The 12,228-nt window shown below is 50.9% G+C and overlaps 1 protein-coding gene across 6 annotated transcripts in view; it reads left to right on the forward strand.

Annotated features, from left to right (window-relative positions):
• The first annotated feature begins 346 nt into the window (after positions 1–346).
• The window catches only part of BOC (BOC cell adhesion associated, oncogene regulated), a 69,406-nt gene continuing 57,524 nt past the window's right edge, over positions 347–12,228 (forward strand). For 2 of the 6 annotated variants that reach the window (XM_016200220.2, XM_016200221.2), the window contains exon 1: positions 4,962–7,093. In XM_016200220.2, the coding sequence (XP_016055706.2) occupies positions 6,978–7,093 (116 nt within the window). In that variant the 5' untranslated portion in view covers positions 4,962–6,977. Of the gene's footprint in view, positions 665–4,839; positions 4,931–4,961; positions 7,094–10,028; positions 10,874–12,228 lie in introns of those variants that run through there. The other 4 variants (XM_087818164.1, XM_087818167.1, XM_087818166.1 and 1 more) reach the window with 4 other exon arrangements.

A 12,228-nucleotide genomic window follows, 5' to 3' on the forward strand; every position in this document is an offset into this window, starting at 1 on the left:
CGCGAGCAGGGAAAGAGAGGGGTTGGGGGGGGCGTGAGGCTCAGGCGCAGCAGAAAGAAAACGGGTGTTAGGAGAAAACTGAGTTTGGGAGACTTTTTTTTTTTTCCAGCTTCCTTTCCAAGACTTTTTCTTTGCTCCATGTTGCTCCTCCCCCTGCTGCCCGCCCCCCTCCCGCTCCGCCTCGCGCGGTAATGGGAGGTTCCTAGGCAGGAGCAGCAAAAGAAGATATTGTTTGCGAGTGCAGTCATCCAAAAGGGCTGCTTCCACATGGAGGCACCGGGTGCGCTGGGCGCGCCGTCCCCTGCCTTGTCCTCCCGCTGCCGCCGCCGCCGCGGGCCCCGCTTCCTGCCGCGGGAACCCTGAGTCGGGGCCGCGGGTGTCAGCCGCGCGCGCGCACAGACACTCACACACTCACTCGCACACTCGCGCCCGCCCGCCCGCCGCAGCCGCACGCGCCCGCACGCGCCCTCCCTCCGCGGCCGGCACCTTCTGGGTCGGGGCTCCTTTGTTGCTCCCGCTGCGGCCGCTCCCCCGTTTGCCGAGCTCCCGGGTGTCACCGTGCGGGCGGTGTCGGTGCGGCGCGGGGCTGTGTGGCTCCCTCCGCGCTGACCGCGCCGGCCCCGGGCCCCCGGCTCTCGCTTCCCAGGAGCCGGCTGCACCAGAGGTGAGTCACGTCGCCGAAGTTTGTTTTCTTTTCATAAAAAGTTGTGTTTATTTGTTGGTTTGGGGAGGGGAGGGGAGGGGGCAGGAGGCGACCGCAACGCGGGCGATGCTGAGGCAGCGCCAGCGGGTGGCTGAGGAGGACACGCCGGCGGCCGGAGCCGGAGCCGGAGCCGGGTCGGAGCGCGCGGCCCGCGGGTCTGGCGGGGGCTGCGGCCGAGGGGGGCGCGCCGGCGCGGGGACCGCGGAGTCGGGACGAGGCGAGCAGCGGGGCGCCTGGGCGCCGCATCTCGCTCCCCGCGGGCGCGGCGTGGCTTCCGGAAGCTCCTCGGGGGCAGGAAGCGGGACAGCCTCCCAAACTTCCCCCAAAGGTTGACACCAGGGCTCTGCCGGCTCCGTGCGCCGGGCCGTCCGAGAAGCCCACCTCGGGGTCGGCAGATCCACAGAGCCACTCAGCACCGGCTCGGTCCTTTACGGGGGTGAGGGTTGTGGTGTCGGCGTTAAAACTGAGCACTCCAACCAGAGGACCGAACGGACCGGGAGCGAACGGCCCCAGACGAGCATCCCTAGTGGAGGGGTGGGGGGGACGCGGCTGACGCTGGGTGTCCAGAGGTCTGTGGGGTTAGGGCAGCGGTAAAAGGGGGAGAGAGTGTGCGTGCGTGTGTGCGTGCGTGTGTGTGCGCGCGCGCGTGTGCTGGAGCGCAGCGCGCTCCTGGGGCTGTGCTCTTGGAGTTTTTGTGTGACTGTGAGAAGGTGGGCAGCCGCTGAACAAGTGGGAAGGAGTCGTGGGGAGGGGCAAGGAACCCAGGAAGAATATTCTGCTGGGTGTTTGAAGGCCCTGCTAACCTGTTTCAGGGTGCGCAAGGGTAGCTTGCTATTCCAGGTGATGGGAGAATTGGGGGGGGGGGGAGCGGCGAGCAGGCAGACCGGGAGGAATTTAAGGGGATTTGTTTTATTGAGTTTTGTCTTGGGGACAGGGATGGCAGTGGCAGGGTTACTCGCACCGTGGTTGTGTCCCTCCAGAGATGTGGCAGGAGAGCTAAGAATACCCAAGCCGCACACCAGCGGTCCTAAACAGGCACTTTCTGGGTGTGGTGGGGCGATGTGCCCCTCCCCCCTTTCTCAGCTCGGTCAGATGGGTTCACGTAAGTTTTTGACCCAGAGTTACCGCCTTGAATGGACTGAGTGAAAAGCAGATTTTGGTGCCAGGCCCTTGTGCCACCTCCAGGTGCCCTGTACCCGGCTCCCATTTGTCACCTAGTTCTTTGTTGCCCAGAACTTTGCAAACATTGGCCATTAAATGAATGTCATTTTCAAAATTCTTGAATGCGCCTACATTTCTGATTTATTCCATGGCTGGGCCCTAAACGGGCAGCCCAGCTCTGTGATGGTTTTTTTCATCCCTCTAGTGACAGCTAATAAATCAACTCCCATTCTCTCAAGGTCAGTATGAACAATATTAAAACACGGTCTTATTGGACTGAGGTGTGGGCCTGGCTGGGAGGGGGGCTCAGTACATCTGGGCGACCTGTTTCCTCAACCTTACTTACAGTGACTCTGAGGCAAGAGCTTGGCCATTTTGAGGTGTGTAACAGGTTACCCAGGAACGTTTCTGAGGTCTTATAATTGGCACTTTTTAATGGTCTGGTAATTGAAACCCAGAAGGTTCCCATGGTAATCCCGAAGCACCTTGGGGTCAGTGGGACAGAGGCAGGATGGGAACAGGAGTGGAGTTATGATTTTCCTGCCAGATGAGTTTTTGGGGTGAGTTTATGGAAAGAGGTAAAAATGAAAGAAGTAAGAGCTGCCTTGTTGTGCCACTTTGCTGACCCTGCCTGCTCTCAGTTATTACTCAGAGTTTGACCCTTCAGGTGGCTAGAGGCTGTCTATACCTATGAAATCCGGGGATTGAGAGGGCAGACACTGTCCCTTTTATCCTCGAACAAGAGATCTTGGACGAGTAACATTGCAAGAGACTTTTTCTCAGGAGAATTTGCCCAAACTGCTGGAGTTGGCTTTACTTGGGAGAGAAGGCTGATAGAGGCCAGGATGGTTGATTCCTTGACCATATCTGGGAAGGGGAGGGCAGGGGCGGGACAGAGAGGACCCTGCTTGGCTGTTGATTGGTTGGCCAACTTGTGATAAGAGGGTGATTTATTTATGTTCCTTTCCATCACCCTACAAATGGGTCCAGAGATTTTCCTTACTTTGAAGTGTTTGGGCTCCCAGCTCTCTTTAACAACTTATCTGTGGTTTCCATGCCCTAAGGAGGAGTAGGAGATTTTATTCATGAAACAATTCAGTTGACTTTCCCAGGGAACCCCAGGGTTTAAGCAAGGAGGGTGAGAAGTGAGCCTGGTGGTCACAGTATTTTACAGGCCCCTAGGGGGTCTGGTTCAGATTTCAGCAAAGACATTGATATGATTCATAAGTAAGGATTTTTCTCACTGTGTTTTTCAAACAAGTGGGAAGAAACCAAAGAAGACCCAAGTGCTGCAGATAATTACTATCCAGTACTTTCTGGCCTCTGAATAAGAAAGTATTAGCCTGACCCCAAAAGATATTATTCACCTAGCGGTTGCTTTCTTTCCTTCAAACTCCAAACTTTCTTGCTGCCTGGGAAAATAAGAGAGAGGGGAAGAAAACGGAAATTGGAGAGGGAGAGGAAAGAAAGTGATTTTTTAGATGAAAAAAAATCTGTTTAATATATGGAACATCTTGTCATCCTATACTTCAGTACAACAGACATTTATAGTACATCAGACCCAGGGCTGGGAGCATCCTGTCCCAGGAGAATGAGCTTTCTTAGTCCAAGGGTAGTTCTCCAAACTACCTCCCCTTCCCAATTTTTATTTACTGAACAAGCGTCAACTAATAATAAAGAAGCTTTTTAAAAATTACCACAATCCCATACTATAACACAACTTGCTTTACTTCATTGTCATGCATACATACTTTTCATAGTTATCATAAAAGTATGGGCTCTTTTGTAGTCAGACAGCCCTGAAGCATGTCTATGTTTTTGACCAAAGACTCACAGAAAACAGATATGTCCAACCCCCTTTGCTATTGGTGGATATATTGACCTGAATCCTAAGAGTGCTCCTACACGAAGCCTTCACGTGTGATATTTTCATCATTTATGAGGCTGAATCAAATAGTTGGGGCCGGGGGTAAGAAAAAGAGGGTGTTTGTTTTTAATCTAGAAATCCATGCTTACAAAAAGCCTTCCTAACCAGGGCTTTTTGCCTGCGTGGAGCCCTCAGGGTAGTAATGGGTAGAGAAAGGGAGGAGGAATGCAGGAAGTAAGGCTTAAAAGATTCATCTCAAGTGGCACTGCCCTGAGGATTAGGAAACTTGGGTTGGGGCCCTGGCTCTGCCTGTGGACTCCATTCACACTGCTTCAAACCACTGAGCTAATGGATCCCTGCGTCTCCACTGCCACTGAGTTAGACTCCCTCCCCAAGCTCATCTGGTCTTTCCTGCTCTTCTTTTTACTATTCCACCATCCGCTACCACCATGCTTGTTCAAGCCCTTGACAACTGTTGCTGACACATGGCTGGATTCCCCACTGTCTACCCTCCCCATTCCCCCCCATCAGTCCTGCAAACGAGCTGCTACACAGCTTAAAAACAGTCTGAGTTTACAATCCAAACCTCTTAGCCCTCTCACATGTGGCCCAGTCCCACTTCATGATAATGGCACCCCGTTAGGGAGCCTTCTGCTCCAGCCTGACCCATCTAGTAGCTGACCCTTGACTTTCTCTGGGTTCATTTCTTGCTTGCTGCCTTACCACCCCAAACCCCTTCCATGTAAGCCCACCTTACTTTGTAAGAAGACAGCTGAGAATGTGTTCTTGAGAGATACTTGGCGAATATTGATGAAAACGGGCTGCTGGACGCACAGGTAATGGTTTTGCAAGATGAACAAGCTGTTTTCAATGTAATCATTGTCCTTCATCCTTTTGTCACTTCATCCCCAGCAAGGAGCCAGGTAACTGGAGACTTAAGGGAGCCTCTGACTGTAGAAAACCTGCTTTATCTTTGTTTTCTTATTTATAAAATGGATTAATAAGGAATTACCATGGTTTGTAGCAATGCTCCGTATGAAAAGCAAATATTCAGAAGTGTTTGTTTATTTGGTTGTTCAAAAGATGAGACACTTCTCTTTTCCCTCAGCCCCAGCACAAGCTTCCTGGACCCATGACCCATGAAGTCTCGTCGGCACTCACACCGTCTGAGGGGAGCAGCAGTGGAGTAGAAGGGGCAGGTGAGGGTTTCTGCCCGCAGCCTAGCATCTCTGGCCTGCTGGGCCAGTCATTTTTCCTGTTTTGTGTTGCCACTTGTACAGAGAATGTGTCTCATCATTTTTTATTGGGAGGGTCCAACCTGCATGGAACTCGACTAAGCCTGCTGGTTCTAGTTTGGCTCAGATACATTTTAGGCAGAGACTGTGGTGGCCTTCCTTCCCTGGGGTGGCCATGTGAACCCCCCCTTTCCCTGAGGCAAACTGCTGGACAGGTTGGATGCAAACCATTTACTATGGGATTTGGAGTCTAAGATGGCTGTGGAAAAGTCCTGCTTAGGTTTGGGTGAGGAAAGCCCTGTGTTTATGTCTCCGTCAGTGGTATTACAGCGAATGCCTTGTGATCCGATGTCCCGGGCAGTGTTTATCTCACAAAACCCACAGGGATTCTGTGTCGTTCCATCCTCTGAAATAAAGTTAGGAAATAATTTCTCTTTTCCTAATGGTGAATTTGGCCTTATCTTCAAAGACGGCCTTTGATGTTCGGGACAGGATTATTGGGCAGCAAGAGGAAATCATAGGAGAAAGATCAGAGCCGGTAACACGCAGTCAACTTAACGTGGTTGCCAGAGAAAACGCTGAAGAAAGTCTCAGCTAGTCCTCCTGGGCAGTAGCAGGAAAATATACAATATGGCCAAGGTAAGTAGGATTGAATAAAAAATTACGCAGAAAGAGCTGAGCAGCAGAAAGCATGGCAAAGGAATGTTCGTTCTCCTCTGAGATGAGTTTGGACAGCGCTGGGTGATGAGGCTGATGGTGTGTGTAGACTGGAGCCCTCATCCTCTCCAGAGCTCCTGCCATTCAGATGCCATTACTGAAGGGAAGGGAAATGCAGAGCAGTGCAACCCAAATGCCAGAGTTAAAGCATGTGGACTGGGTCAATCAAGAAAGGCTTCCTGACGGAGGAGAGTCAACCTCTCAGGCAAAGTCTTACAGACAGGCAGAGATGGGACCGGTGGTACAGAAATGTTGTTTTACGTCTGCCTGAACTATTGTTTATTATTTTTTCCCTGAAAACTTACCTTCCCTCAGCAGATGGTAGGCTGAAGTATTCTTGAGATAAGAGATTTTTAGATTCTTTTAATTTTAGGAAAGTTAAAAAGTAGAATCTCTGCATCAAATACAGAATCTCAGAAATGGGAGTACTAGACAAGTTTCTAAAGCTCGTTACTGATTAGCCGTCAGGGTGAAAAGAAGCACGTGTCATTTTTTTCCCTTATCCATGTCAGATTTTAGCTGAGAATTCTAGAAACACATGCCTGAATTTGGCTTTTTACCTTTCAATTCCATTTGCCCTTCACTCTACTGTCTGGGGTAGATTTCCTTGGGTAGGAAATCATTCCCAGAGAAGCAGGTGAGGGGACATTTATTTTAGGGACAAATAAAAGTCATTGGGCTCTGCAGTTGCCCAGGAACCTCCTTGGCTGCTGAGAGGTAAATATCACACAGGACAGGAGTTACAGGTAAGAGGAAGAGAGTGTGTGGAACCAGCTCGCCTCGGAGGGCCCCCCAGGCTGGGCTGGAATTGGGTTCTGGAGGAGAGCCCTCCCCCACCTTCCCTGGCTCTGACAATATTTTTCCAGATTAGTCCCAGCCAAGTGCCTTTACTAGTCTGAACTTACCTAACATTACAATCCCGGCAGGTTTATTAGGTATGGGTAACACTTAATTGGAGAGGAAAATTGGGGGGTTCTGGCTTTATTACTTTTCTGTGAAAGCAGAGGCTGCTCCTAATTATTTCACAAGTCTTCTCCCCCACTCGACTCTCTTTCTGCTCTCTAATGGCTATCCTCCCACAGAGGTGTTACTGTAGGCCGTCCTTTTTATGTACCTGTGCCCACGTGAAGGGGTTTCATAACGCAATCACTCAGCACAGTGCCCTCTTTTGCAAGGGAACCCACATAAAGTGATGGAAATTCACAGCTGTTTACCTCTGTCATTATGAATGGGTGTTTTGTAGTGAACACGTTACATAAAAATCTGCTGTGTTACAGCCACGTGTTAGATTCTAATGGCTCTTCCAGTGTGCAAGCCTTCGAAGCAGTCACCTGCAGCCCTCCCTCGACACCGCTGGTGGTCTGCCATCGTGAAGGCTGCGTCAGCTCCAGGTGAAAGCCCCACAGTCAGGTGCTTTGGTTTCTGTAGCCCTCTGTTGCAGGGATGGAGGCTGGGAGGCTAGGCCTGGCTTTCGCCTGTCTGGACGGTGGCAGCTTGCCAGCAAGTTTCACTGGGTGGTCTTTGACAATGGGAGAGAGGAGGGGTGAGGGAGCTCAGCTCTCTTGCCCGAAGAGAGCAGCAAGGTTGGCAACCGATCCCCAGTCACTGCAACACCTCAAAGGTCTTGAGTTTGGGTGAAAAGAAAGGAACAGGTTGCTGAAGGCCATATTAGGATGGAGTCAGTTTTTGTTCCTCTGAATCTACACGTGAAGCCTTGCACTTAAGTGGCGAACATCTCTCCCAAGAGGTGAGCACACATGTGCAGCAGAGACCTTTCATCATGGGATGGAAGAACGATCGCCCTGTCACTCAGGGAGCCATCTGTGGACCTGGAGGGCAGGCTGTCAGGAATCTCTGCACCACCTGTCTCTGCTATCCTTCCAGTGATGTGGAGAATGATAGCTGCTGTGTAATGAGCACTACTCTGTGCCCAGCTCTGTGCTTAGCACTACAGGCATTGTCTCTGCAGTTCCCCAGCAGTCCCACGAAGATGGGCATTGTGACCCTATCTGCAGATAAGGGAGCTGAGGCTCAAATTTAATTGTAGTGACTTGTTCTGGTCACACAGCTGGTAAGGGACAGAGCCAAGATTTCATTGCAGGGCTGATGACTTCAAAACTCAGGCTTTGAAGAAAAAATAAATGCCCAGACAACCGCTCCCCCAAAGCAGAGCTCCCTTAGTTTGGGGGAACTATTTCTTCTGCAACAAAAATCTAAGGGGCAGGTGGGGCCCTTTATGAGATTTGCTGTAAGAGACACGAACTGAAACCCAGGGCCATAGCTGGAAGGTTTGACTGGCTCCGCGGTGGCAGCACAGGGAAGCCAGGCTTTGGGGCCCGGCTAATGTCGGACTTTGCAAGCAGGGCTAAAAGCTGCCTCCAGCTTGGGTCTCATCTCAGAACATGTCTCCTGACTTTTTTTTTTTTACACCCCTGGGACATCGTCTGGATTGGCTGTCTGGATTCTCGGGTTCACCATAGGTGCCAGCTGAATCCATTGCTCCTGGTGTCTGCAAGTCTGATCAGGCAGGTCCTCTGTGCCCTGGGTGTGGTGAGGGCAGGAAGGCATGTGGCCCAGCAGAAACCTGCTGGTCAGGAGAAGTGGCAGCTTGCACAGAAAAATACCCCAAGGAAGGAAGTGGCAGCTTTGACAGACAGGTAACTGGCAGGAGATGGGACCTTCCAGGCAGATACTCTTGTTCACGGGCAGTTACCTGCAGAAAAGAGAACAGGCCTCCCCTCCTGGCTGGGAATCGTGGGGATGTGGCTGCGGAGGACATGTAGCTCCCTCAGTTCCTTGGTTTTCTTTAGCCTGAAGCTAGGCTGTTCTGGGTTAAGGCAGGAACACAGGACACCAGGGTTTAAGGTATAACTATAAGACCAGCCAGTTGGGTGACTGAAGAGAAGTCATTGAAACTCTGCGTTTATTTCCCTGTCCTCACAAGCTGCCTCCTCAAGTACTTGTGCGGCAGCGAATTGGCACAGGGGACACTTTGATTCAAAGTGTTTGTTCCTGTGTGCCACCAAAGCCCCAGGCCTCTGGCATCTTTGCCCACCGAGGATGAGTTAGGAGATAGGATGTTCCAGGGAACAGAGGTCAGAGTCTGGGCACAGGGCTGCATTGCCTCTGTGGTGTGTTTCTCTTTTCTAGGGGAGGAGCCTGGGCTGGAGGCAATGAGACCCTCCACGGTCCCTCAGCTGACTTGCTGTTCCTTCTCTGGTGGGAAGAGGCAATGAAGGGTCTCGGGGTCCTGTGAGAGAGGGGAGAGGAAAAGATCTCAGGGCAGGAGGATCCTGGTTGACATTCTTCCTGAGAGAGGAAGGAACAGTGGGTTCAGGGGCTATGTGGGAGACCCCACCTGAGAGGACTGGAGTCTGAAGGGAGCCTTATTAGGAAAAGGGTGAAGGGTGGAAAAAGATGGTTGTTCCAGGAGGGAGCAGTATTTGTGGGGCCACTTCCAGGTTGGAGGTTGTGTGGCATCCTTGTCAAGGGGAGACTTCAGAACCAGACAGGCATGGGTCTGAACCCTGACCTTGCCAATCACTCGGTGTATGTCCCTGGGCTAGTTACCTGAACTAACCTGAGACCCCTGTTTCTTAAGGTTGTTGCAAAGAGGAGGCAAGCTACTGCATATAAAGCGCATGAAATGCATTGTGCGTTCAGTAGAGGGTGGCTGTCATTAGCGAGGGAAAGAAGAGGGAAGAGGGACAGAATGAAAGGAGGGTTGTTGATAGATTGGGCAGCTAGAGGGATGAGTAGGTGGAAGGCCATGCCGACGGAACCTCCACTGGCTCAAGGTCTACAGAGATGAAGGATGGGAAGGTGGGAGAGAGGAGCCCACTGTGGGGCAAGGCCCAGCCTTGGGGGCACCGTAGAGTAGCAGTCCTCAGACCTGGTCACTGCAGAGGACTTTCCATCCAGCCTCTTCCTCTGCTTCTGCCCAGTTCACCATCGTTCATTCTGCCAGTTAGGCCACAAACCTGCGAGGCGCCTTTGACTCTCTCTGTTCTTTCACTCATATTCCACTTTAAATTGGCAAATCGTGTTGGCTTTACCTTGAAGATGTATCCAGAGTCCTGCAACTTCTCACCACCCAGTCTTCCATTGACGTTTCCTACCTGGACTATAGCAGGAGCTTCCTAAGTGTTCTCTCTGCTTCCAGATCCCCAGACCTCCCTGCCCCATAGTCTATTCATCGAGAAGTCAGTGTCAACTTCCAAGAGAAGCCAGGACTCTCTATGGTGCCCTGTTTCATTCAGAGAAAACTCCAAACACCTAAATGCCCTCAGCGGCACCCCTTCCCCTTCTGCCCTCTTCTCCCCCCACCCTGCCCTCTCCCAAGGCCATGCTGGCCTCCTGGCTGCTCTTCCAACTAGCTGAGCAACCTCCCTTTTCAGGGGCTTGGCACTTGCTTTGCCTTCTGCCTGGAAGGCTCTTTTGCCGGTATCTGCACAGTCCCTCCCTCACTTCATTCAGGCCCCTGACCACCCTTTATTAAATCGCACACCCACCCTCATTCTCTCTCCTTTCCACCTAACATATTCTCCTCATTGTTATCCGCCCAACATGTATCTATTTGTGCATTAGCTTATTGCCTGCTTATCCTTTAGAAGGAAAGATCCATGAGATCAGGGCCTTTGTTTTGTCCCTTGCTTTCTTCCCAGTGCCTAGAACAAAATCTCATGTACTGTATGTGTAATTGGTGCTCAATTTATTTTTTATTTTTATTTTTTTACTAACCCCTCATGGCTCTCCTGAATCTCAAAAGGGATGTAATGAGTTTCAAACAAAATGAAATCATTACATACAGAATTATGTAAGAAAAATGCATTCTGGATATGTGTCTATGGGGGTATGTGGGAGAGACAATCCTAGCAATATTGGAGTATCTGTTCTAGAAAAGCCAGGAAGCAGTGTGCTGGGCCTCAGCAGATGTAACCCAGTTCCTCTCTTCCTCAAAGCTACCAACTTCAGCAACATCCGTCCATGGGGCTGCCAGTTGTTCACCTGGAAGGGGAGTGTAAGAATGGACACTTCTCTGGCCCTTCCGCATCACTCAAGAAGACTGTATTGAATGTCCCAGCACTGTGCTAGGAAATGCAGAGAAGCCCAGCCATCCTCTTACTCCACCAAAAGCATGTAGTCCAGCTGTTCACCTGGGGCTTCCTAAGTGCACCTGGACTATCTGAGGTACTGCCCCTTCCTGTTAGCACAATACCTGGGTTGAATTGGCGCTCTGTTGAATCTGGTTTGGATCCACAAGCCAGGGACAGGAGGAATGTGAGATGAATTTAAGAATAGTCCAGTACCCACATACATGAGGACCTGGTGGGGTGGTGCACCATGCTAGGCACTTGGCCACACAGATGGTCCCTGCTGTTGGAGGCATGGAGTTACAAGGAGCAGAGTGTTTATATCCACCCTGAGGGGATATCTGACTTCAAATTGCATCTCAGTCATTTCTGACTTGGTTCTAGATTTAGAAGCTGAGGGAAAATAAAAATAGGGATAAAGATCCCAAGAGGTCTCGTGCTGACAACAAACATATTTGAGAAATTGTACTACCACGATCCTCAGATCCAACATCTACAGCACCTCGGGGAGCCGGGGAGAGCCGGGGAGTGGCCCAGGCTGCCTCTACCAGGGTTGTTGTTTTTTAATAGCCTTTTTAAAAAAGCAATTTTAGATTTATAGGAAATATTAAGTGAAAATTACAGAGTTGCTTCACACCCCTCACTCCTCACCAGTTTCCCATATTACTAACATGTTGGTGTAGTAAGTTTGTTACGACTGATGAGCCAACATTGACACATTGTTATTAACTAAAGCCTATAGTTTACATTAAAACTGGCTTTTTGCGTCGTACATTCTATGGGCTTTGACAAATGCATAAAGAAACATATTCTGAGACCCACCTGAGCAGAGTCTGCAATGCCGTTGCTTTTTCTTTGTCCACTGAACAGGCCCAGTCCTGGCGCTACTGGAGTTTAGCCCAGGCTGGTAGACTGTCAGGAGCTGCCTGTGTTTTGGTTCCACATCTGGAAGTGTCAGCTGTGCAGACCTTCCTGTTCCATTCCCAAATAGACAGGAGGAGCACACAGGCTGTTTGCCTTCCTCCTCCGTAGTTTGTTTTATTTGCATTGGAGTCATGGACTAGCAGTGGGAAAGTGAGCTTCCTCGGGCAGCAGCCCTTCTAACACCACATCCCAGCCTCTCAGGTCACTGCTCTCCACCCAGCCCAGGTCCCAGCAGTGTCTGTGCTGAGCCCTGGGAGTGGCTGAGTCCTGGGGCCTGTTTTGTGGTCATTCAGGAGAAAGACCCATCAGGTGCAAAGAGATTGAGGACATTTCCCCTGCCAAGACCCACTTCTTTCTCCAGCCAGCCTCACAAAGCAGAATTCCTTGAGAGCTTGGTGGCAGGAACTTTAGTACGTAGTGCACTCTGCAGTCATTCTAGACAGGGGGGCTCTTTGGAGGAGAGGTGATGATGATGGATTTTATAACCAGAGCAGAAGAGGCTCCTCCAACCCCACTCCAACGCCAGAC

Source organism: Miniopterus natalensis, chromosome 6 (genome assembly GCF_054644295.1).
Source record: "Miniopterus natalensis isolate mMinNat1 chromosome 6, mMinNat1.hap1, whole genome shotgun sequence".
NCBI classification, from domain to species: Eukaryota; Metazoa; Chordata; class Mammalia; order Chiroptera; family Miniopteridae; genus Miniopterus; species Miniopterus natalensis.